The sequence below is a fragment of the Hyperolius riggenbachi genome, chromosome 7 (genome assembly GCF_040937935.1).
Source record: "Hyperolius riggenbachi isolate aHypRig1 chromosome 7, aHypRig1.pri, whole genome shotgun sequence".
Classification (NCBI taxonomy): domain Eukaryota; kingdom Metazoa; phylum Chordata; class Amphibia; order Anura; family Hyperoliidae; genus Hyperolius; species Hyperolius riggenbachi.
In genome coordinates this window covers 312,678,661-312,700,538 of record NC_090652.1, presented here as the reverse complement: position 1 = coordinate 312,700,538, position 21,878 = coordinate 312,678,661, and the positions used below count along the sequence as shown (strand labels likewise).

The 21,878-nt window shown below is 47.5% G+C and overlaps 1 protein-coding gene across 2 annotated transcripts in view; it reads right to left on the bottom strand.

The window, feature by feature from the left end:
* The window catches only part of RALB (RAS like proto-oncogene B), a 38,750-nt gene that overhangs the window by 5,389 nt on the left and 11,483 nt on the right, over positions 1–21,878 (bottom strand). The window contains exons 1-3 of one of the 2 annotated variants that reach the window (XM_068246148.1): positions 14,289–14,389; positions 6,066–6,235; positions 3,852–4,060 (exon numbers count right to left, since the gene is read on the bottom strand). In XM_068246148.1, the coding sequence (XP_068102249.1) occupies positions 3,852–4,060; positions 6,066–6,179 (323 nt within the window). In that variant the 5' untranslated portion in view covers positions 6,180–6,235; positions 14,289–14,389. Of the gene's footprint in view, positions 1–3,851; positions 4,061–6,065; positions 6,236–14,288; positions 14,390–21,878 lie in introns of those variants that run through there. The other variant, XM_068246147.1, reaches the window with a different exon arrangement.

Below are 21,878 nucleotides of genomic sequence, written 5' to 3'. Positions count from 1 at the left end.
TTACCCACAATGCACTACTATTAAATATGCAAATTACCCCTTTTCCTCCTTGGTAAGCTAAGTAAGCATCCAGAGCCGCTGGTGTATAGCAAGCATATAGCTTTAAATTTTACACAGTCATATCAAACCCACATGTAACAGCCTATTTCAGACTTTTGGTCCTCATCAGTACATGGCAAGGATTGATAAGGCTGTGTGAGATAGGGCTTGGACCAACACAACAGAGTAACCAAGCAGCTCAGGGTGACCCAAACCACTCGGAATGTATAGGGGGATAAAAGGGACCAAAAAGACCTCCTACTAAAAAAAGAAAAAAAATCAAAGCTTGGTGTAATTTGCCTTCCTAAAACAGAAGAAAATCTGCAATAATTCAGCTATAAGTGAACAATTGTGATTACCCACAATGCACCGCTACTGAATATGCAAATTATTTCTTTTCACCCTTGGTAAGTCAAGCAAGCCTAGAGCTTTACGTTTTACACAGTCATATCAAACCCACATGTGACAGCCTATTTCAGACATTTGGTCCTCATCAGTACATAGCAGGGATTGATATGGCTGTATGAGATAGGGCTTGGACAAGTACAACAGAGTAACCAAGCAGCTCAGGGTGACCCAAACTACTAAGAATGTATAGGAGGATAAAAGGGACCAAAAAGCCCTCCTACTAAAAAAAGCAAAGCTTGGTGTAATTTTCCTTCTTAAAACAGAAGCAAATCTGCAATAATTCAGCTATAAGTCAACATTTGTGGTTACCCACAGTGCACTGCTACTGAATATGCAAATTATTTCTCTTTGCCCTTGGTTCGATATGACACTACTTCTTCTTGCTTGGACCGGCCCTGGAGGCAGGGCGCTACTTCTTCTTCTTGCTTAAAGGTTGAGGCACTTACTCTATTATATATATAGATAGATAATATAATCTCTTACCCACCCTGTTTTAAAAGAACAGGCAAGTGTTTGTGATTTCATGGGGGCAGCCATCTTTTTGTTTGAAAGGAGGTGACAGGGAGCATGAGACAGTTCCAACTGTCCTGTGTCCTGCTCACCCTTCCCAGTTGCTAAGCAACGAGAACAACATAATCAGAAATCCCACCATGCTTTGCACAGCATCAGGGGAAACCTGCCCGAGCAGTTGTTTTTTGATGGGGCGGAGCTTAGTTTCTGTGCAGCTAAAAATGAGGCTTGGGTAAGAAAAACAAAGTTCTGATGCTGTGAAACTGTTAGAGTAGATTTTTAGTCTGGAGGTTCACTTTAAAGAGGAGGCTCCCAAAAACATTCTCAAACCTCCACTGATTTAAATTTTCATTCTGGCTAGGTTCATAGTAGGAAGTTGCGTTGTAAAGTTGCAATGTAACATTACAAAGCAACAAAAAGTGGTAATACACATTGATGCTGTGTTATGGTTGCATACAGTAGGTACAGTGAAGCATACAGGCAATGAAAAGTATGCTTTCCTGTACCTGGAAACGTGCGCGTTGAGAGGTAACGCATTGCAGCAGTGCATTACCATAACGCAACACATTACAGTGTAACGCTAACGTCGCACTGTGAGTGTCGCATAGACTTTAAATTGCAGTGCATTACAAGACTTTATAACGCAGCACTGCAATGTCCTACTGTAAACCTCTCCTTAATCTTAAAGTGAACCAGAGAGGAAGCACCCTCATGTATTTTATCATATACATGCAGTGGGAACATTAGAGAAAACACCTACCCTGCTCTCTGCTTCATTCTTCACTGCTCAGCCTGCTTGTTATCAGCCCTGATAAAATCCCAGACTGAGCATCCAGTCTGGCTTTGCTCAGGAATCATTATAGCTGAGTCGTTATAGCAGAGGCAGACTCAATGCTCCGTCTGGGATTTTATCAGGGTTCATAAGAAGCAAGCTGAGCAGTGAAGGATGAAACAGAGAGCAGGGTAGGTGTTTTCTCTAATGTTCCCACTGATATACATGGTAAAATACATGAGGGTGCTTCATCTCTGGGTCTCTTTAAAATCTGAAGATATGTTAAAATGGTACTTTTTCTTTCAGCCTCCGCGCAGCCTATCAGGTCCCTTGCTGCAATTGTAACCACTCCAGTGTGCCAAGTTGCATGTGCGCAGCCCCACACCTTGGCAAAAGCGATCCTGTGGCTGGTAATGCTCTGCGCATGTGTAATTCATAAAGACTTACACTGCGCATGCACACAATGCGCCCAGCCATGGAAGCGCGATCGAGGAGGTGTGCTTGCGGATCTCTCAGAGGGGGCAGTGGCACATTGCAGGAGATCGGAAGCACAGCAAGGGACCTGATTGGAAGGGATGGGGAAGGGATGGGGAGGGGGTGGGGGGGTGAAGGAGGGGCTGGAAGAAGCCCCAGGTAAGATAACCTGAACTCTTTACCCTTGCCTTGGGTGTCCTTTACATATCCTGATCACACCACGTTAGCTCTGCTGCACTCTCCAAGTAGCTGGGCTATTAGGATTGGTGGACGCCTCCTCCTGTAGCAAACCTATTCATTATTGGGGGAAGACTTGTTTTGCAGGAGGCGTGGTCATTAAAGGTGGGTGTGGCTGAACTCTTCACAGCCTCCCTTTATTACTGTGCTGCTAATTGTGCAGCCCTTGAATTTAGAGCTTCCTGTATAGTGTGTGCCTTGCTAATGTGCCCCTCCCATTGCAGTGTGCCTGTTCTTGTCATCCCTAATTATAGAGCTCAGGATTTTGGAGCCCTTGCAGTGACTGGCACAACCATGCTAGTTATAATTACCTGCTTCACCGCAGACTCTGAGCAGCCGAGGACATTGCTGAGCAAAGACACTCGCTAGGCATGGGCCGCAGACTCAGAGCAGCGACACCCGATACACATGGACCACAGACTCAGAGCAGTGACACTCGCTACACATGGACCACAGACTCAGAGCAGTGACACTCGCTACACATGGACCACAGACTCAGAGCAGTGACACTCGCTACACATGGACCGCAGACTCAGAGCAGCGACACCAGCTACACATGGACCGCAGGCTCAGAGCAGCGACACCCGATACACATGGACTGCAGACTCAGAGCAGCGACACCAGCTACACATGATGGACCGCAGACTCAGAGCAGCGACACCCACTACACATGGAACACACACTCAGAGCAGTGACACTCGCTACACATGGACGGCAGACTCAGAGCAGCGACACCCAATACACATGGAGCGCAGACTCAGATCAGCGACACCCGATACACATGGACCGCAGACTGAGAGCAGCGACACCCGATACACATGGACTGCAGACTCAGAGTAGCGACACCAGCTACGCATGGACCACAGACTCAGATCAGCGACACCAGCTACACATGGACCGCAGTCTCAGAGCAGCGACACCAGCTACGCATGGACCACAGACAGAGCAGCGACACCCACTACACATGGACCGCAGACTCAGAGCAGCGACACCCACTACACATGGACCGCAGACTCAGAGCAGCAACACCCGCTACACATGGACCGCAGACTCAGAGCAGCGACACCCACTACACATGGACCGCAGACTCAGAGCAGCGACACCCACTACACATGGACCGCAGACTCAGAGCAGTGACACTCGCTACACATGGACCGCAGACTCAGAGCAGTGACACTCGCTACACATGGACCGCAGATTTAGAGCAGCCACACCCACTACACATGGACCGCAGACTCAGAGCAGTGACACCCGCTACACATAGACCACAGACTCAGAGCAGCCACACCCACTACACATGGACGGCAGACTCAGAGCAGTGACACTCGCTACACATGGACCGCAGACTCAGAGCTGCCGAGGAACAGAGGTAAGACCACAGTGGCGGTATATAACTGTTCGTCACACTGACCTGAACTCGGCTGTAGCGGTGAAGGACTCGTGCTCAGTGATGGAGAAGACCAACAGGAAGCCCTCCCCGCTGCGGAAGTAGTTGTCTCGGATGGCAGCATAGTCCTCCTGGCCCGCTGTGTCCAGAATATCGATCTGAACCTCCTCCCCATCCAGGACCACCTTCTTCCTGTAGCTGTCCGCCTTGGTGGGCTCATAATCCTCCACAAACTGCAATACAAGAGCAGGAGTTACAGGACTCAATAACATCAATGTGGCATCTCAGGGACAGGAAGTGAGGAACAGGAAGAGAAGGGACAGGAAGAGGAAGAGAAGGGACAGGAAGAGGGGACCGGAAGAGGGGACAGGAGGAGAGAAACAGCAACAAAAACCTGTTGGGTTTCTTTAATCTACAAGCACTGCCGTCTGTCACTCATGTCTGGTCTTCTGGACTACATAATTAGTGAGATCTTGATGTTTTTGGGTTGCGTGGAAATGTAATGCAAATGGTATGCACCTTGGGATTGGTCCAATCAGATGGACTTCCTGCTTACTTTGATTGGCGCAGACCCAAGCTGCTTCATTTGCATTCAATTTGCATGCAAGCCTGGAAAGATTAGAGTCTCGTTGACCATCTCTAGTCTGGAGGGAAGTGATAGAAATCGCCACACATGGGGACAAAAGACAACAATAAAAACTCATAAGTGGTCTAACACCATCCAAAACTGTAAACTTTTTCTTATCCTTTACATAAGCACTCCCTGGAGAGAAACTCTATAAAGAGGTCAGCCAACACTATGTTGGCAGCTGGACTGAGCAACAGCAGTTTAGGAAGTGGTTTTGTAAAATAATATATGCAGAGTAAAAACCGCGCTCGCTGTTATACCCTATTCCCACTTGCTTTACTTTGGTGGAGCGCTACCGTATTACGCCTCCTCAGGCCAGTTCAACATATATATTCCACTTTAGCCAGCGCTCAATGTCCCAGACTGCAAACACCACCTCGATGCTTGGGTCTTCAGATACCTATACACCTTTAAAAATAAACAGCAAGAGAAGATCTCATAGTGCAGGATGTTTATATATTGCACTCACACCTCTGTGCTCCCGCAGCCACACACTAAAAACACTCAGGTGGTGCTATAAACTCTTCCACCCCTAGTCCCCTGTGGAAGAGTTTATAGCACCACCTGAGTGTTTTTAGTGTGTGGCTGCGGGAGCACAGAGGTGTGAGTGCAATATATAAACATCCTGCACTATGAGATCTTCTCTTGCTGTTTATTTTTAAAGGTGTATCTGAAGACCCAAGCATCGAGGTGGTGTTTGCAGTCTGGGACATTGAGCGCTGGCTAAAGTGGAATATATAATTTTTGTAAAATAAAATGGAAAGGAAAACGTTTTATTTGCGATCAGGGATGGTTGTAGTCAGCCAACGTCCCTACGCTGGAACTACCCATAGTTTTACGCAATTACGCTTCGCCAAACTACGGCTTTGAAATCAAATATTCGCTTCTAATGCATTTCGTAGACTACGCGTTAAAATACGCAATTACGCGTAGTGCGATGCGAAACGGATGCTTATGCCCGTATGCAGAACATTTTACGCATTACTTCCTCTTTAAAGGCTTATACCGGGAACTCATCTATGCGTACATTCCCCTTTCCAATGCGTAAATTTGTAAGCATAGAACCGCACGCGGAAAATTAGACGCAAGTAACGCATTCATAGTTCACTACGCAATACACATGTTAACTACGCATAGTGGGCGTAAGCTACGTACAGCAGTACTTCGCTACGCGTAAATTCGTAAGCGTTAGTTTTGAAACTTCACCTACGAAGTACGGTGCGTAGACGCGAACTACGATGCGTAAATTCGCACTGGCGTAGTTTCTGCTCATCCCTGTTTGCGATAATTCAGGTTGGAGTGCGATCTGAGATGTCACCCACAATGCACCACTGATGAAATAGGCAAATTATCCGTTGTTGTCCCTGTAAGCTAGTCACGCCTTTTGTAAATAAAGAATTAACTAACAATCCACCATGAGGAGATGGACTAGTCCAAAACCTTTTAGTTTTTAACTGCCCAGTGTAACGGTAAAAAAATAATTTATGGTGCATTTTATTCTGGCAGAAATGTAAATGTACATTTCACATTGTTTTTTGTGTGACAGTTGTCCTTTCCCCACTGATTGTAGAACTGGGAGGTATTTGGCTTGAGTCCCGTGCGACACTCACCTCGTCATACATGAACTGTAGGGTGAGCGCAGACTTGCCCACACCGCCACTGCCCACCATGATGACCTTGTGTAGCGCTAAGGAGCTCTGCGTTTTATTCTTGTTGGCAGCCATGTTGGGTCCTTGTGTCAGCTGCAGTCACACACCATCCAGCGAGCCGCTCCCAACCTCTGCAAAGACATCAGCATCATTACAGTCACATAGAAGTCACGGGGTGTGGGGTACACACACACACACATATACACACACAGGGGGGGCCTGATACACGGAGGCTAAGCTCTGATAACTTACTACTTCCTTTGGTCCATTTACAAGCTGCATACATTTGAATAATCCTGCTTCAACTTGGAATTATTTGCATGACAGTGACCGCCCCCTACTGAGAATGGCGGCTGGCTGCACATGTGTGCATACAAAGATGCACTACTGCCACTGAAACTAGATTATGAATATTTTCACTTTATGTCATACACTGGTCTCCCACATCAGCACCTCCCCGCATAGTATGGTGCCCCCCCCCCCCCCCCCCAGTGCATGTCCTATAAGGTGTGAAGGTGTGGCCTCCATGGGCCTCGTTTTCCCAGATGCCCAATCAGACCTGCAGCCCATCACAGCGCTTTCAACCGGCGATTTCAAAAGCCCAAGGTTAACAATGAAGGTGACACACAATTTCCTGATTCTACAGGTTCTGCAGCATTTGCACTTAAAAACAAAGTATAGAATCGCTGCAAACAGGGCTGTGGAGTCAGAGTTGGGGTCGAGGAGTCAAAGTCGGAGCAATTTTGGGTACCTGGAGTCGAAGTTTGAGTCGGAGGTTTCATAAACTGAGGAGTCTGAGTCGGGAGTCTGGGTCGGATGATTTTTGTACAAAAATCTACAGCCCTGGTAAGTATTAGACTAAAGGTGGCCACACACGATACAATAAAATGATCAGATTTTACAGTAATTCGATAAAAACGATCGTATCTCGAAAAATCGAAAGCTTTTTTCATTCGACTAAAAAATACGATCGGATTTCCCCTTTTTTTCCGATTTAAATCGATCCAGAATGCCAGATATTTCTCTTCAATTCCTACTAAAGATTGTATGGTGCGTGTTGGATTGTCAATTTAATATACACACCCGAGCAATTTTCTCTGAATTTCCAATCATTTTTATTATAATTGGGGAAATATTGAACACAGGTGTGTGGTGCATTGGTCATATTTTTGAAATGTTACAATCAGTCAGAAATTGATTGCAATTCTTAAATTGAACAGAAACAACAAAAATTGTATGGTGTGTGGCCACCTTAAGGAGTCGAGGAGTCGGAGCCATTTTGAGTACTTGGAGTCGGAGTTAGATGATTTTTGTATCAACTCCACAGCCCTGGCTGCAAAATTACTTTGCAATCGCTGAACAAAGCCATTTCGCAACGCTTATTCCCAAACCTATGGAAATCCCAAATCGCTATGGAAATTGCAATTGCTGCTCAAACCGCCTGTATTAAATTCAAAATTGCTTCAACAATAATAGAAATGGCTCAGAAAAACACTGCAAAGCTCGCTACCAAAAGCGCTAAGCAATTGCAATTCCCACATTCTACTGGGTCCAGCCCTGAGATCTGGGGAATATGGAGATCGAGGGAAATATGACTCATCAGATCGAGATTCCGGTGAATAAGGTCATATGGGCACTCAGAGGTCTGCAGCTACGGTGTCCTGGTAGCTCTCTCTCATGGCCAGCACGGTGGCGTAGTGGTTAGCGCTCTCGCCTTGCAGCGCTGGGTCCCTGGATCAAATCCCAGCCAGGGCGCTATCTGCACTGAGTTTGTATGTTCTCCCTGTGTCTGCGTGGGTTTCCTCCGAGCACTCCAGTTTCCTCCCACATCCCAAAAACATACAGATAAGCTAATTGGCTTCCCTCTAAATTGGCCCTAGACTACGATACATACACTACATGATCCATACACAGACATAGGACTATAGTAGGGATTAGATTGTGAGCACCTCTGAGAGACAGTTAAGTGACAATATACTCTGTACAGCACTGCATAAGAGGTCAGTGCTATATAAATACTAAATAATAATAATAATAATAATAATTGGTCTATAGTCCAGATCTGATGTCTACTAGAGGCACTTTCCTTGGTGAATGGAGTCACATGGGCACTCTGAGAGGTCTGCAGCTACACAGTGTTCTGACAGCTCTCTCTCATGGCCAGCAGTAAGTTTATCAGCAGCTCTTCCTTGGGATGAGACCAGAAAGACAGCCTTCACTCCCTCATTCTTAGAATCCCCGATGAGGTGGTGAACCAGTCCAAAACCTGTCAGATCTGCCAGTTTTCCTGCTTCCTGTAAGTGTCAGCCCCATAGGAGAAAAATTTATAGTGAATTTTACTTTAGGAGGAATTTGCTTATTCTAAATATGTATTTTAAATGTATAAATGGTTCCCGATAGTGGTCTTTGACATTCCCCCCTGTGCGCGGCGTAGGCCCCCCAGGGTGCGGGCACCGTGTATGGAGATATTGGAAGGTAACACGCTCGCGGCTGGCCTGGCGTAGGCCCCCCAGGATACGGGCACCATGTATGGAGATATTAACGGGCACCATGTATGGAGATATTGGAAGGTAACACGCTCGCGGCTGGCCCGGCGGAGGCCCCCCAGGGTGCGGGCACCGTGTATGGAGACACTGGAAGGTAACACACTCGCAGATGGACCGGCGGAGGCCCCCCAGGGTGCGGGCACCATGTATGGAGACACTGGAAGGTAACACACACTCGTGGCTGGCCCGGCGGAGGCCCCCAGGGTGCGGGCACCGTGTATGGGGACACTGGAAGGTAACAAACACTCGCGGCTGGCCTGGCGTAGGCCCCCCAGGGTGCGGGCACCGTGTATGGGGACACTGGAAGGTAACACACACTCGCGGCTGGCCTGGCGTAGGCCCCCCAGGGTGCGGGTGCCATGTATGGAGACACTGGAAGGTAACACACACTCGCGGCTGGCCTGGCATAGGCCCCCAGGGTGCGGGCACCATGTATGGAGACACTGGAAGGTAACACACACTCGCGGCTGGCTGCAATCTCATTTACACATTTGTTAATCCTGAAATCTGCGGCGCGAGGCCAAATTCCTGCCGCTGCCGTGCAGCGAGACTTTCCATGTTTATTTCAGACTTCCAAATGCCACATTCCCCAAAAGAACAAAAATCTAACATAACCGCACGCCACTGACACAGGAATCCATGTTCACGGATATCTGTGAGCCGTTACAGCTAAACCGCTACACCGCAGGTGAAAAGATAGAGACGTCAACACAGAACTCGTGAGCTTTCAGGAAACTCGACCTGAACTCAGAACTTCCTCTCTGCTCTACAAGATAAGCAACAGCATAATAATATGTAAAGTAAAACCTGTCTTTGTTACAGCTAATACAAACCCTGCAATAACTCTCACACTCTGTTTTACAGTTTAAAATACAGAGCAAACTGCAGAAACGCTATAGAACTGAGAATAAAAATATGAGGCTACTTTCTTTGCTACTAATGTTCTATGCCTTATCCGTACTACACATATACGGTAATTCATAATATTATAAGGGTTTTTTCCCCCTGCTGAAGTGTCACTTTAAAGTGGACCTAAACTCTTGCATAGGATAAAAAGAAAACAGAGAAATGTGCCCTGTATGTATTTAGAGAGTTTAGCCTGTCTACCCCCTCCCCCCATCTGTTACTAATCACCAATGTAATTTGATATCTCAGCTGACTGCCTCTGCAGAGCACCTAATTTGTAAATACAGAATGTTAGCTCTATGTCTGTGTCTATGAAAGCAGGAAGTAGACTCTGCAGATTTATAGCAGGATTTGTATCGGCTGTAAAAAAAAAGGTTTTTTTTCAAAAGGTAGTTATGCTGTTGCTTATCTTATAGAGCAGAGAGGAAGTTCTGAGTTCAGGTCCACTTTAAGCATTGGTAAGGAGTTTTGTGAGTCAGAGCCCACTTCTTCAGACCAGATGTAGTGCCGCAGTAATCTGTTCAGCCAAGCAAAGAGCGCCTCTCTTGGCCAAACAGATTATTGTGACACTACGTGTGGTCTGAAGAAAGTGAAACTAGATCAAGAACAAAGATTCAGATCAGGAGTGTCCAAGCGTTGAACTAGAACTCCCAAGATGCTGCGCAACAGCCCATGCTGCAATCTAGTGCTTCCGTGGTTGGAAGGCTTGCGGTAAATGCAGAAGCTGAGACCGATAGATTCTGTGTAAGAAACCTGGATTGTGATGGAGTGACGACACCCTGCGCTGCACAGGACTCTCCTCCCCCCCCCCCCCCCGACAGCTCTGTGCTCATCTGGTTAACCTGATTTGTTATCGTTGGATTCTCATACAGCTGGTGGTGAACCTGGGAGGCCGCATGGAGGAGAGAAATCAGACGCTAATTACCCTTCGGAGGAAGCTCTGTGGTTTCACCACTACGAGACGCACGTGTGGTTTGATCTTGTAAAATCTCCGAGACTGTGAAACACCAGAAGTTCTGAGAAAACGAGAGTCGAGGAACGGGCCTGTGCGCTCTACATCAGCACAACACAACATTGCGTCAGGTGTTCACAGCAGATATCGCTTCTCCTTCCTAACGCGCTCCCTGTCATATGGCTTCCTCAATGTTCCAACAACTGTTCCACCACTTCCTGTATGCTTCATCCAGTCCTCTCATTCCTGTATCCACCACCCATCCTTGTACTCCTAAAGGACACCCGAAGTGAAAATAAACTAATGAAATAAACAATTGTATCTATCCTCTCCTTCTCTTAAAATTGATTTTTTTAAGATATTCCACAGCTTTTTTTTATATTTAAATCTACTTTTTACTCTTACTGTACTCTTTACTGTTTTATTGTTTTTGCTCAATGACACATTCACTGAAGTATGGCAGAGCTAAAAAATCTATGAACTATTGACCATTTTTATCTCTTTCCTGCTCTCAGAAGCCATTTTCTGCTAGGAAAGTGTTTTATAGTTGGAATTTCTTATCAGTGAGGGTCACACTGTAGTCTGACCCAGTCCTGACTCAGACAGGAACTGTCACTTTACATACCTGATATTTAACTCTTTCAGGCAGAGAAAGAAAAAAAGTAACACAACCTAGTTATTGGTGTGCTAGGCACTGTACATACACATGTCTATCTCATCATATCACATGTCACCTCCGGTATCCTTTAGGCCAACCCCTCAATTACCATCTACTCCTCAGTGGTCTTCATGATATTCTTCCACCTACTCCTCATCCAACCCTTCATGATAGTCTTCCATCTACTCCTCATCCAACCCTTCATCATATTCTTCCGTTGACTGATGGTGTGATGGTTAAGGGCTCTGCCTCTGACACAGGAGACCAGGGTTCGAATCTCGGCTCTGCCTGTTCAGTAAGCCAGCACTAATTCAGTAGGAGACCTTTGGCAAGTCTCCCTTACACTGCTACTGCCAATAGAGCGCGCCCTAGTGGCTGCTGCTCTGCTCTGGCGCTTTGAGTCCGCAAGGAGAAAAGCGCAATATAAATGTTATTTGTCTTGTCTTTGTCATCTACTCCTCATCCAACCCTTCATGATAGTCTTCCATCTACTCCTCATCTAACCCTTCATGATAGTCTTCCATCTACTCCTCATCCAACCCTTCATGATAGTCTTCCATCTACTCCTCATCCAACCCTTCATGATAGTCTTCCATCTACTCCTCATCCAACCCTTTATGATAGTCTTCCATCTACTCCTCATCCAACCCTTTATGATAGTCTTCCATCTACTCCTCATCCAACCCTTCATGATAGTCTTCCATCTACTCCTCATCCAACCCTTCATGATAGTCTTCCATCTACTCCTCATCCAACCCTTCATGATAGTCTTCCATCTACTCCTCATCCAACCCTTCATGATAGTCTTCCATCTACTCCTCATCCAACCCTTTATGATAGTCTTCCATCTACTCCTCATCCAACCCTTCATGATAGTCTTCCATGTACTCCTCATCCAACCCTTCATGATAGTCTTCCATCTACTCCTCATCCAACCCTTCATGATAGTCTTCCATCTACTCCTCATCCAACCCTTCATGATAGTCTTCCATCTACTCCTCATCCAACCCTTCATGATAGTCTTCCATCTACTCCTCATCCAACCCTTTATGATAGTCTTCCATCTACTCCTCATCCAACCCTTCATGATAGTCTTCCATCTACTCCTCATCCAACCCTTCATGATAGTCTTCCATCTACTCCTCATCCAACCCTTCATCATATTCTTCCATCTACCTCCTACCCCCATTCCCACCCTTCTTCCATTACTCCCCCCCCCCCCCCCATCAAAGTCTAAACATCATTCTACTAGCATTTCCTACATCTACTGCTCATCTACCCCCCCCCCCCCGCCCCCCGACATCCTTCTTCCATTTTCTACATACACCCCTTGTCCTAGACCTTTACCATACGAGGCATGCCATATTTACATCCTTTTAATCAATACTAGTTGCCTGGCTGTCCTACTGATCCTCTCACTTTAATACCTTTAGCCATAGGCCGTGAATAAGCATGAATATCAGGTGTTTCTGAGTGCAGTGTGACAGAACTAGTGGAGGGGTGTAATTCAGACACTACTGCATCCAGAGAGATCAGCAGAAAAGCCAAGCAAATGATAATGGATAACAGGAAATAAATATGGCAGCAATACCCCCCCCCCCCCCCCCACACACACACACTCCACTGACTCCTCTGCTCCCTGCTGCTCAAACCACCCGAGGCAATACTACATACAGCTCCATTCCTCATATTCTGATACTTACCCACTGCCTTTAGAAGACGTATATCTCTTCCTAACCTTTAGGATTCTTTGACAATGTCTGGTGAAGAGACCAGGACCCTCAGCTGCCCGGTTCCCTCACACATCTCATGACTGGTCCTGTATGGTCACCAATGCATGCTTGATAATTACCCCACCATAAAACACTACCGAAAGTCCTTTCATCCATAAAAGACAACAACACGTGATATTGAAAATGTTGTGTCCAGTGGCAAACAGATCTAACCCCCAGAGAGGAGGACTATGAGCTTCCTGCAACCGTTTCCTGCATGGAATATAACAAACTTCCTCTGGGTGTATCCTGTTAGATGAAGAGCAGAGTCCTGCACCCAACACTGATAATTGCTGTGAAACAAATGCCCTGATATCAGAGGGACAGACAGAGACCTTCAAAGCCAGGAAGAATAGACTATGCCAACACTGTGAGCAGAAGACCCTCGAGAAAGAGAATCACTTCCTGCTGCACTGCCCCAAATATACTGTTACCAGGGACAACTGCTTTAAGAAATTGATAGACCCCCAATTCAAGACTTTCACTCTATAGACTAGAGGATGAGATAAAACTCTACATTTTACTAGGAAAAGAGGAATCCACAGTGACAATCGCTGCACACTATGCTACAGCATGCCACAGACAGAAGAGGAATCCCCGGTGACAATCGCTGCACACTATGTCACAGCATGCCACACAGAGGAGGAATCCCCGGTGACAATCGCTGCACACTATGTCACAGCATGCCACACAGAGGAGGAATCCACAATGACAATCACTGCACACTATGTCACAGCATGCCACACAGAGGAGGAATCCCCGGTGACAATCGCTGCACACTATGTCACAGCGTGCCACAGACAGAGGAGGAATCCACGGCGACAATCACAGCACACTATGTCACACCATGCCACACAGAGGAGGAATCCACAATGACAATCGCTGCACACTATGTCACAGCATGCCACAGACAGAGGAGGAATCCCCGGTGACAATCGCTGCACACTATGTCACAGCATGCCACACAGAGGAGGAATCCACAATGACAATCGCTGCACACTATGTCACAGCATGCCACAGACAGAGGAGGAATCCACGGCGACAATCACAGCACACTATGTCACACCATGCCACACAGAGGAGGAATCCCCGGTGACAATTGCTGCACACTATGTCACAGCATGCCGCAGACTAATAGGAGCATAAATAAACTATTAATCTAAAAAAGTCCACGGACTGCTTACCTACCATACCTCTATCCCACCCCTCAGGACACACTTTCATGCCCCCCATTTCTATTTCTCCTTGCTTTGGCAATGCCTGTATGTATCTTGGTGATCCCTATAAAGCTACATTATAAAGAGACAGATAAAGGTTAGAGAGAGATGGAGAATGGCCAGACTATCTTACCTGTGTTATCCGGTACAAATCACAGATATCTCTGCTCCCCCGCACAGCTATCCGCCCTCATCGCTGCCAGAGAACCGAGTAATCCACACCTCCTGTCCCTATCTCTCTGCCTGGGCACCAGCTACAGAAAGGAAGCGGATTCTGCTTACTACACCAGCCTCTGTGACATCATGTGTTTGTGGAAGGGAGAGGGGCGGGCGGCACACCCCATAGGAAACAGCACAGGAGTCTCTGCAGAGTCATAACAGCACATAAACCTTCCAGACATTGTTTGGTGGTGTTTGGAGAGTGTGTGGCTTGTGGCATTGCTCTGATTCTACACGGTGTGCATGCTGCCACTTCTTCACACTTAAAGTGAAAGTACCGTGTGATGGGCGGAGTTATATGGAGGTGGTGCAAGGGTATCCATGCAACTATGAGCGCATAGAGGGCTTTAGTGCTGTATACGGAACACGCAAGCCAAACAGGTGAATAACCGCACATCAGGAGGTAATTCCCTTCTGATGTGCACTATAAGAAAAAGGTGTGGCTAATACCGCCACAGGCCCATCCTACTGCTGTTCACTATAGAATATGGGTGTGACTAATACTGCCACTCACCCTCCCTCCTGATGTTCACTTTGGGACACGGGTGTGGCCAATAATGCTACATGCCCTCCCTCCTGCTGTTCACTAAGGGACAGGGGTGTGACTACTGCTGCCATTCACCCTCCCTCCTGCTGTTAACTATAGAATATGGGTGTGGTTAATACTGCTACTCACCTTCCCTCCTGCTGTTCATTAGAGAATTTTGGTGTGGCTACTGCTGCCACTCACCCTCCCTCCTGCTGTCTACTACAGAATATGGGTGTGGCTACTACTGCCACTGACCCTCCCTCCTGCTGTTCACTATAGAATATTGGTGTGGCCAATACTGCTACTCACCTTCCCTCCTGCTGTTAATTAGAGAATATGGGTGTGGCTATGACTGCCACTCACCCTCCCTCCTGCTGTTCACTAATGGACAGGGGTGTAGCTAATACTGTAACTCACCCTCCCTCCTACTGTTCATTAGGTGAAAGGGGTGTGGCTAGTACTGCCCCTCACCCTCTCCCTCTGCTGTTCACTATAGAATATGGGTGTGGCTACTACTGCCACTCACCCTCCCTCCTGCTGTTCACTATAGAATATGGGTGTGGCTGACACTGCTACTCACCTTCCCCCCTGCTGTTTATTACAGAATATCGGTGTGACTATGACTGCTACTCACCCTCCCTCCTGCTGTTCCCTACTGAATAAGGGTGTGGCTAATCCTGCCACTCACCCTCCCTCCTGCAGTTCATTATAGAACATGGGTGTGGCTAATCCTGCCACTCACCCTCCCTCCTGCTGTTCCCTACTGAATATGGGTGTGGCTAATCCTGCCACTTACCCTCCCTCCTGCAGTTCATTATAGAACATGGGTGTGGCTAATACTGCCACTCACCTTTCTCCTCCTGCTTTTCACTATAGAACATGGGTGTGGCTAATCCTGCCACTCACCCTCCCTCTTGCTGTTCTCTATAAGGCAGGGGTGTGGCTATCACTGCCACTCCCCCTCCCTCTTGCTGTTCCCTTTGGAATAGGGGTGTGGTTAATAAGAAACACAAACAATGCGGCAGCAGAAGCAGCTGGCATAGAGGAAACACGACTGGGTAATCAGAGGTTTAGCAGAAGTGAAATCTCGGGTGTATTTTATGACCGTGTTTCTTATGCATAACAGAAACATCTATAAAATAGGAAGTGTGGTGCTAAAACCATCCACAATATAATATTTATCATCTGATGACTCCCTACATACACAAGCCACAAGAATCTCCACAGAAAAGCAGAACAGAAAACGGAAGAAGATCAAGGCAGAGACCAGGGCAGAGAATTAACCCCTTCTTCACTGCCTGGTCTGAGGGGAGAAAAGAAAGCCAATTACAGGAAAAGTGGAAATGAGGAACCTGAACCTCTAGGAAAAAGGAAATGTTTACAATCCAAACCACACCCAGTCCACAGAGCTAAAACAGGACCATACACAAAATCCCCTTCGGAAGTTCAATGGTGATGTCATAATTCCTGTCTGGTGTTTGAGGTCCTCTTGAGGGTGGTCACTTATGGCATTACGCCATCTGGGCGGAGATGTGCCACAAGCCACACCCCCTCCACCATTCCCCACCCCTCCAGCTGTTCACTAGAGATGGGGATGAGTTGCTAATGGTTACAGCTAGTATGCAAATTTAATGCAACTTGGGACTTGCCTAAACCAAATTAGCAGGAAGTGCATTTGATTCGGTTGGTTCAAAGCTGATAATTTCCAATAAAACAGAGCAGGTTGGGATTACTAGCAGCTCACTGACCATTTCTACAGTTAAAGGTGAAATAGAGGCATGGCTAACACCACTACTGCCATTCACCCTCCCCCTGCTGCTCACTCTGATGGGGGTGTGGATATCACTGCCACTCACCCTCCCTTCTGCACTACAGTTTACTCTAGTTAACTGGTTCTAGGATATGGGAGGAACATAGAACTACGATAGGATTAGACTGTGAGCTCCTCTGAGGACAGTCAGTGACATGACTATGTACTCTGTAAAGTGCTGCAGAAGATGTCAGCGCTATATAAATCAGGGCTGTGGAGTCGGTACAAAAATCTTCCGACTCCCAACTCCGACTCCTCAGTTTCTGAAACCACGACTCCGACTCCAACTCCGGGTACCCAAAATTGCTCAGACTCCGACTACTCGACTCCGACTCCTTAGTCTAATACTTAACAGGGCTGTGGATTTTGTACAAAAATCATACGACTCCGACTCCTCAGTTTCTGAAACGACGACTCCGACTCCGGGTGCCCAAAATTGCCCCGACTCCGACTCCACAGCCCTGATATAAATACATAATAATATGGTAGGGCATTACACTATGACTATGGTAGGATTAGATTGTGAGCTCCTCTGAGGACAGTCAGTGACATGGCTATGTACTCTGTAATGTGCTGCAGAAGATGTCAGTGCTATATAAATACATAATAATAATATGGTAGGACATTAGACTATGACTATGGTAGGATTAGATTGTGAGCTCCTCTGAGGACAGTCAGTGACATGGCTATGTACTCTGTAATGTGCTGCAGAAGATGTCAGTGCTATATAAATAAATAATAATAATATGGTAGGACATTAGACTATGACTATGGTAGGATTAGATTGTGAGATCCTCTAAGGACAGTCAGTGACATGACTATGTACTCTGTAATGTGCTGCAGGAGATGTCAGTGCTATATAAATACATAATAATAATATGGTAGGACATTAGACTATGACTATGGTAGGATTAGAGTGTGAGCTCCTCTGAGGACAGTCAGTGACATGGCTATGTACTCTGTAATGTGCTGCAGAAGATGTCAGTGCTATATAAATACATAATAATAATATGGTAGGACATTAGACTATGACTATGGTAGGATTAGATTGTGAGATCCTCTGAGGACAGTCAGTGACATGACTATGTACTCTGTAATGTGCTGCAGAAGATGTCAGTGCTATATAAATACATAATAATAATATGGTAGGACATTACACTATGACTATGGTAGGATTAGATTGTGAGCTCATCTGAGGACAGTCAGTGACATGACTATGTACCCTGTAATGTGCTGCAGGAGATATCAGTGCTATATAAATACATAATAATAATAATATGGTAGGACATTAGACTATGACTATGGTAGGATTAGATTGTGAGCTCATCTGAGGACAGTCAGTGACATGACTATGTACTCTAATGTGCTGCAGAAGATGTCAGAGTTATACAAGTAGAACTATAATTTTGTTAGGGTAGTAATTCAGCACAACACCCCCTCTGCGCTCCGTGCATGCTGAAGAGCCACATTATATATGAATTAGTCACACTGCTCCGAGCACACGAGGAAAGAAGCCTCCGAACGGTTTTGTCATTCCAGAGACGTCTGACAGTCTTTGAAGGCTGTGTGAATTTTGTGGCACCGGCCGGTGAAATGCTGCAGTCAGGTGTCAGGAAGGGAATCGCTTCTCTGTGTCCCCCGGCCTCATTCACACTGACGCTGGAATGGGCAGAGGCAGCTCAGTTCTGTGTCCCCGGCCTCAGTCACACTGATGCTGGGATGGGCAGAGGCAGCTCAGTTCTGTGTCCCCCGGCCTCATTCACACTGACACCGGGATAGGCAGAGGCAGCTCTGTTCTGTGTCCCCCGGCCTCAGTCACACTGACGCCGGGATGAGCAGAGGCAGCTCAGTTCTGTGTCCCCCGGCCTCATTCACACTGACGCCAGGATGGGCAGAGGCAGCTCTGTTCTGTGTCCCCCGGCCTCAGTCACACTGACGCCGGGATGGGCAGAGGCAGCTCAGTTCTGTGTCCCCCGGCCTCAGTCACACTGACGCCGGGATGGGCAGAGGCAGCTCAGTTCTGTGTCCCCTGGCCTCAGTCACACTGACACCAGGATGGGCAGAGGCAGCTCAGTTCTGTGTCCCCCGGCCTCAGTCACACTGACACCGGGATAGGCAATGGCAGCTCTGTTCTGTGTCCCCCGGCCTCAGTCACACTGACCCCGGGATGGGCAGAGGCAGCTCAGTTCTGTGTCCCCGGCCTCAGTCACACTGACACCAGGATGGGCAGAGGCAGCTCTGTTCTGTGTCCCCCGGCCTCAGTCACACTGACACCAGGATGGGCAGAGGCAGCTCAGTTCTGTGTCCCCCGGCCTCAGTCACACTGACACCGGGATAGGCAGAGGCATCTCTGTTCTGTGTCCCCCGGCCTCAGTCACACTGACCCCGGGATGGGCAGAGGCAGCTCAGTTCTGTGTCCCCCGGCCTCATTCACACTGACCCCGGGATGGGCAGAGGCAGCTCAGTTCTGTGTCCCCCGGCCTCAGTCACAGTGACCCCGGGATCGGCAGAGGCAGCTCAGCTCTGTGTCCCCGGCCTCATTCACACTGACACCAGGATGGGCAGAGGCAGCTCAGTTCTGTGTCCCCCGGCCTCAGTCACACTGACGCCGGGATGGGCAGAGGCAGCTCAGTTCTGTGTCCCCCAGCCCCAGTCACACTGACGCCGGGATGGGCAGAGGCAGCTCAGTTCTGTGTCCCCCGGCCTCATTCACACTGACGCCGGGATGAGCAGAGGCAGCTCAGTTCTGTGTCCCCCGGCCTCATTCACACTGACGCCGGGATGGGCAGAGGCAGCTCAGTTCTGTGTCCCCCGGCCTCATTCATACTGACCCCGGGATGAGCAAAGGCAGCTCTCAGAGGGTATGCCCACCTCCTGGCTCCCAGCCAAATCAACTTCTTCAGATATAAATGGCTGGAATGTTTAAACTACTAGATGCGCTGGTGTGTGTGAGTGCGTGACGGAATGTGACACATGGGGGGGCATGGGGTAGAGAGTAAGGGGTGAGGCCCTGAGAACAGGGGTGGCATCAGGACGCGCACGGAGGGGAGAGTAAAATCACTGCAAACCTGCCAGACAACTGCTGCCCCCATATATGCCTCTGATTAACGTGACCACTTTAGGGCAATTTATCATTTGAAAGTGTCAGTAAAGATGCCCATAGACTAGATGATTGACCAATGGCGTAACACCATTCAATTTAGGCAAGCTCACCAAAACTCTCAGATAAGGTGTGTAAAGCTGTACTACTTTATGCAGCCAACCCCGCGGGGCCCTATAATAATTCGCTTCTGTCTCCGCATCCCCTCCTGTCCCTGTGTCCATGCTTTTGTGCTATTGCGCATGTGTACGGTGCGCACGCATGGGTGCTGACATGCGGCTGGCGGCAGACACAGGCGGGAGGGGAGTGGGGTTGTTGTGAGGGTGGCCTAGAGCCCATTTTTTAAACGGACTTAGGTCTGCTAGTATCCAATAATAATAACAAAAAGATAGCCTAGCGAGCGGAATTCTTAAATGTTGCACTTCCTGTACATATCCTGTTTTAATAAAAACGGGGAAAAGACTAGCTGAAGGAGTAAGCAGCAGGGCCGCTTCCCAATGCAGAGCAATAGGGCTGTCCTACCCTCCGCTGACTACCTATACAGGTTGCATACACTCATCCAGAATGTGCAGAGTGAGGTTTTCGTAGTCACAGAAGCCCCCTTCATCAGGGCATTTATCTTGATGAAGGGGTTCTAAAAGGACTCTGAAACCTCCCATGGCACATTCTCGATGAATAAATGGGAAGACTTTACTTATCGGATTAGAATGCCAGGGTCTCAGTTTGACTTTGCTATTGACCTTAGTGAATTGGGATGAACCTTTCTGGTCTTGTCACACACAGTGCAGAGTTCGGCTGAGGTTATTATACCACCAGTCCTCACCGGAGACATTCGCACTGCGCTCTGCACGCCATGATGCCGCATAGATTCCACTGCAAACATCTATCACAACATTAAGGCCCAATTACGGCCATGATTGGATTAAATCTGAATGGCTTATTTCCTCCATAAATTATATTCTGGTGATATATGGCAGAACGGTACAGCAGTTCACTTATGGCTGGAAAAACAATCAAGCAGAACCAGTATTACAGGATCCTAATAGAGAGAAGAAGGCAAGAGCAGAACGCTAAGTACACCAAGGGGGCAAATTATAGAGGTGAGGCTAAACCAAGAGCTCTCAGCCTGAGTTACAGATGTGGAGCTACAGCTTACATTGCAGCAGAGATCTTTACTATTTGCACAAAGAACAATACTTTTTACTGTACATACTGGGGGGTAGCAAAAGTTTTGGTCCACGTTAATGTAATCAGCACACACTGCAGCTAGTTTACTAGCAGTACAGGCACAGAGTAATGCTGGGCATACATGGGCCGATGCACCTTTATCAATCGAGCCCATAGCAGACAATAGCGGGGAATCGAGCGGAAGATAAGGAGCGCCCGCGGGGTCGAGTGGGAATCGATCCGGCCGCCCGCAGGGACGCGCCGGGAGTCCATCCAGCAGCTAATCGAGCCGTCGAGTCGTGTATGCCCAGCATAACAGCTTGTACTGTACATACTGGAGGTAGCAGAGATCAGCACACACTGCAGCTAGTTTACTATCAGTACAGGCACAGAGTAACAGCTTATACTGTACATACTGGGGGTAGCAGAGATCAGCACACACTGCAGCTAGTTTACTATCAGTACAGGCACAGTAACAGCTTATACTGTACATACTGGAGGTAGCAGAGATTCGTACATGTTGCACCTAGTTTACTATCAGTACAGACACAGTAACAGCTTATACTGTACATACTGGTGGTAGCAGAGATCAGCACACACTGCGGCTAGTTTACTATCAATACAGGCACAGAGTAACAGCTTATACTGTACATACTGGGGGTAGCAGAGATCAGCACACTGCAGCTGGTTTACTATCAGTACAGGCACAGAGTAACAGCTTATACTGTACATACTGGAGGTAGCAGAGATCAGCACACGCTGCAGCTAGTTTACTATCAGTACAGGCACAGAGTAACAGCTTATACTGTACATGCTGGAGGCAGCAGAGATCAGCACACACTGCAGCTAGTTTACTATCAGTACAGGCACAGAGTAACAGCTTATACTGTACATGCTG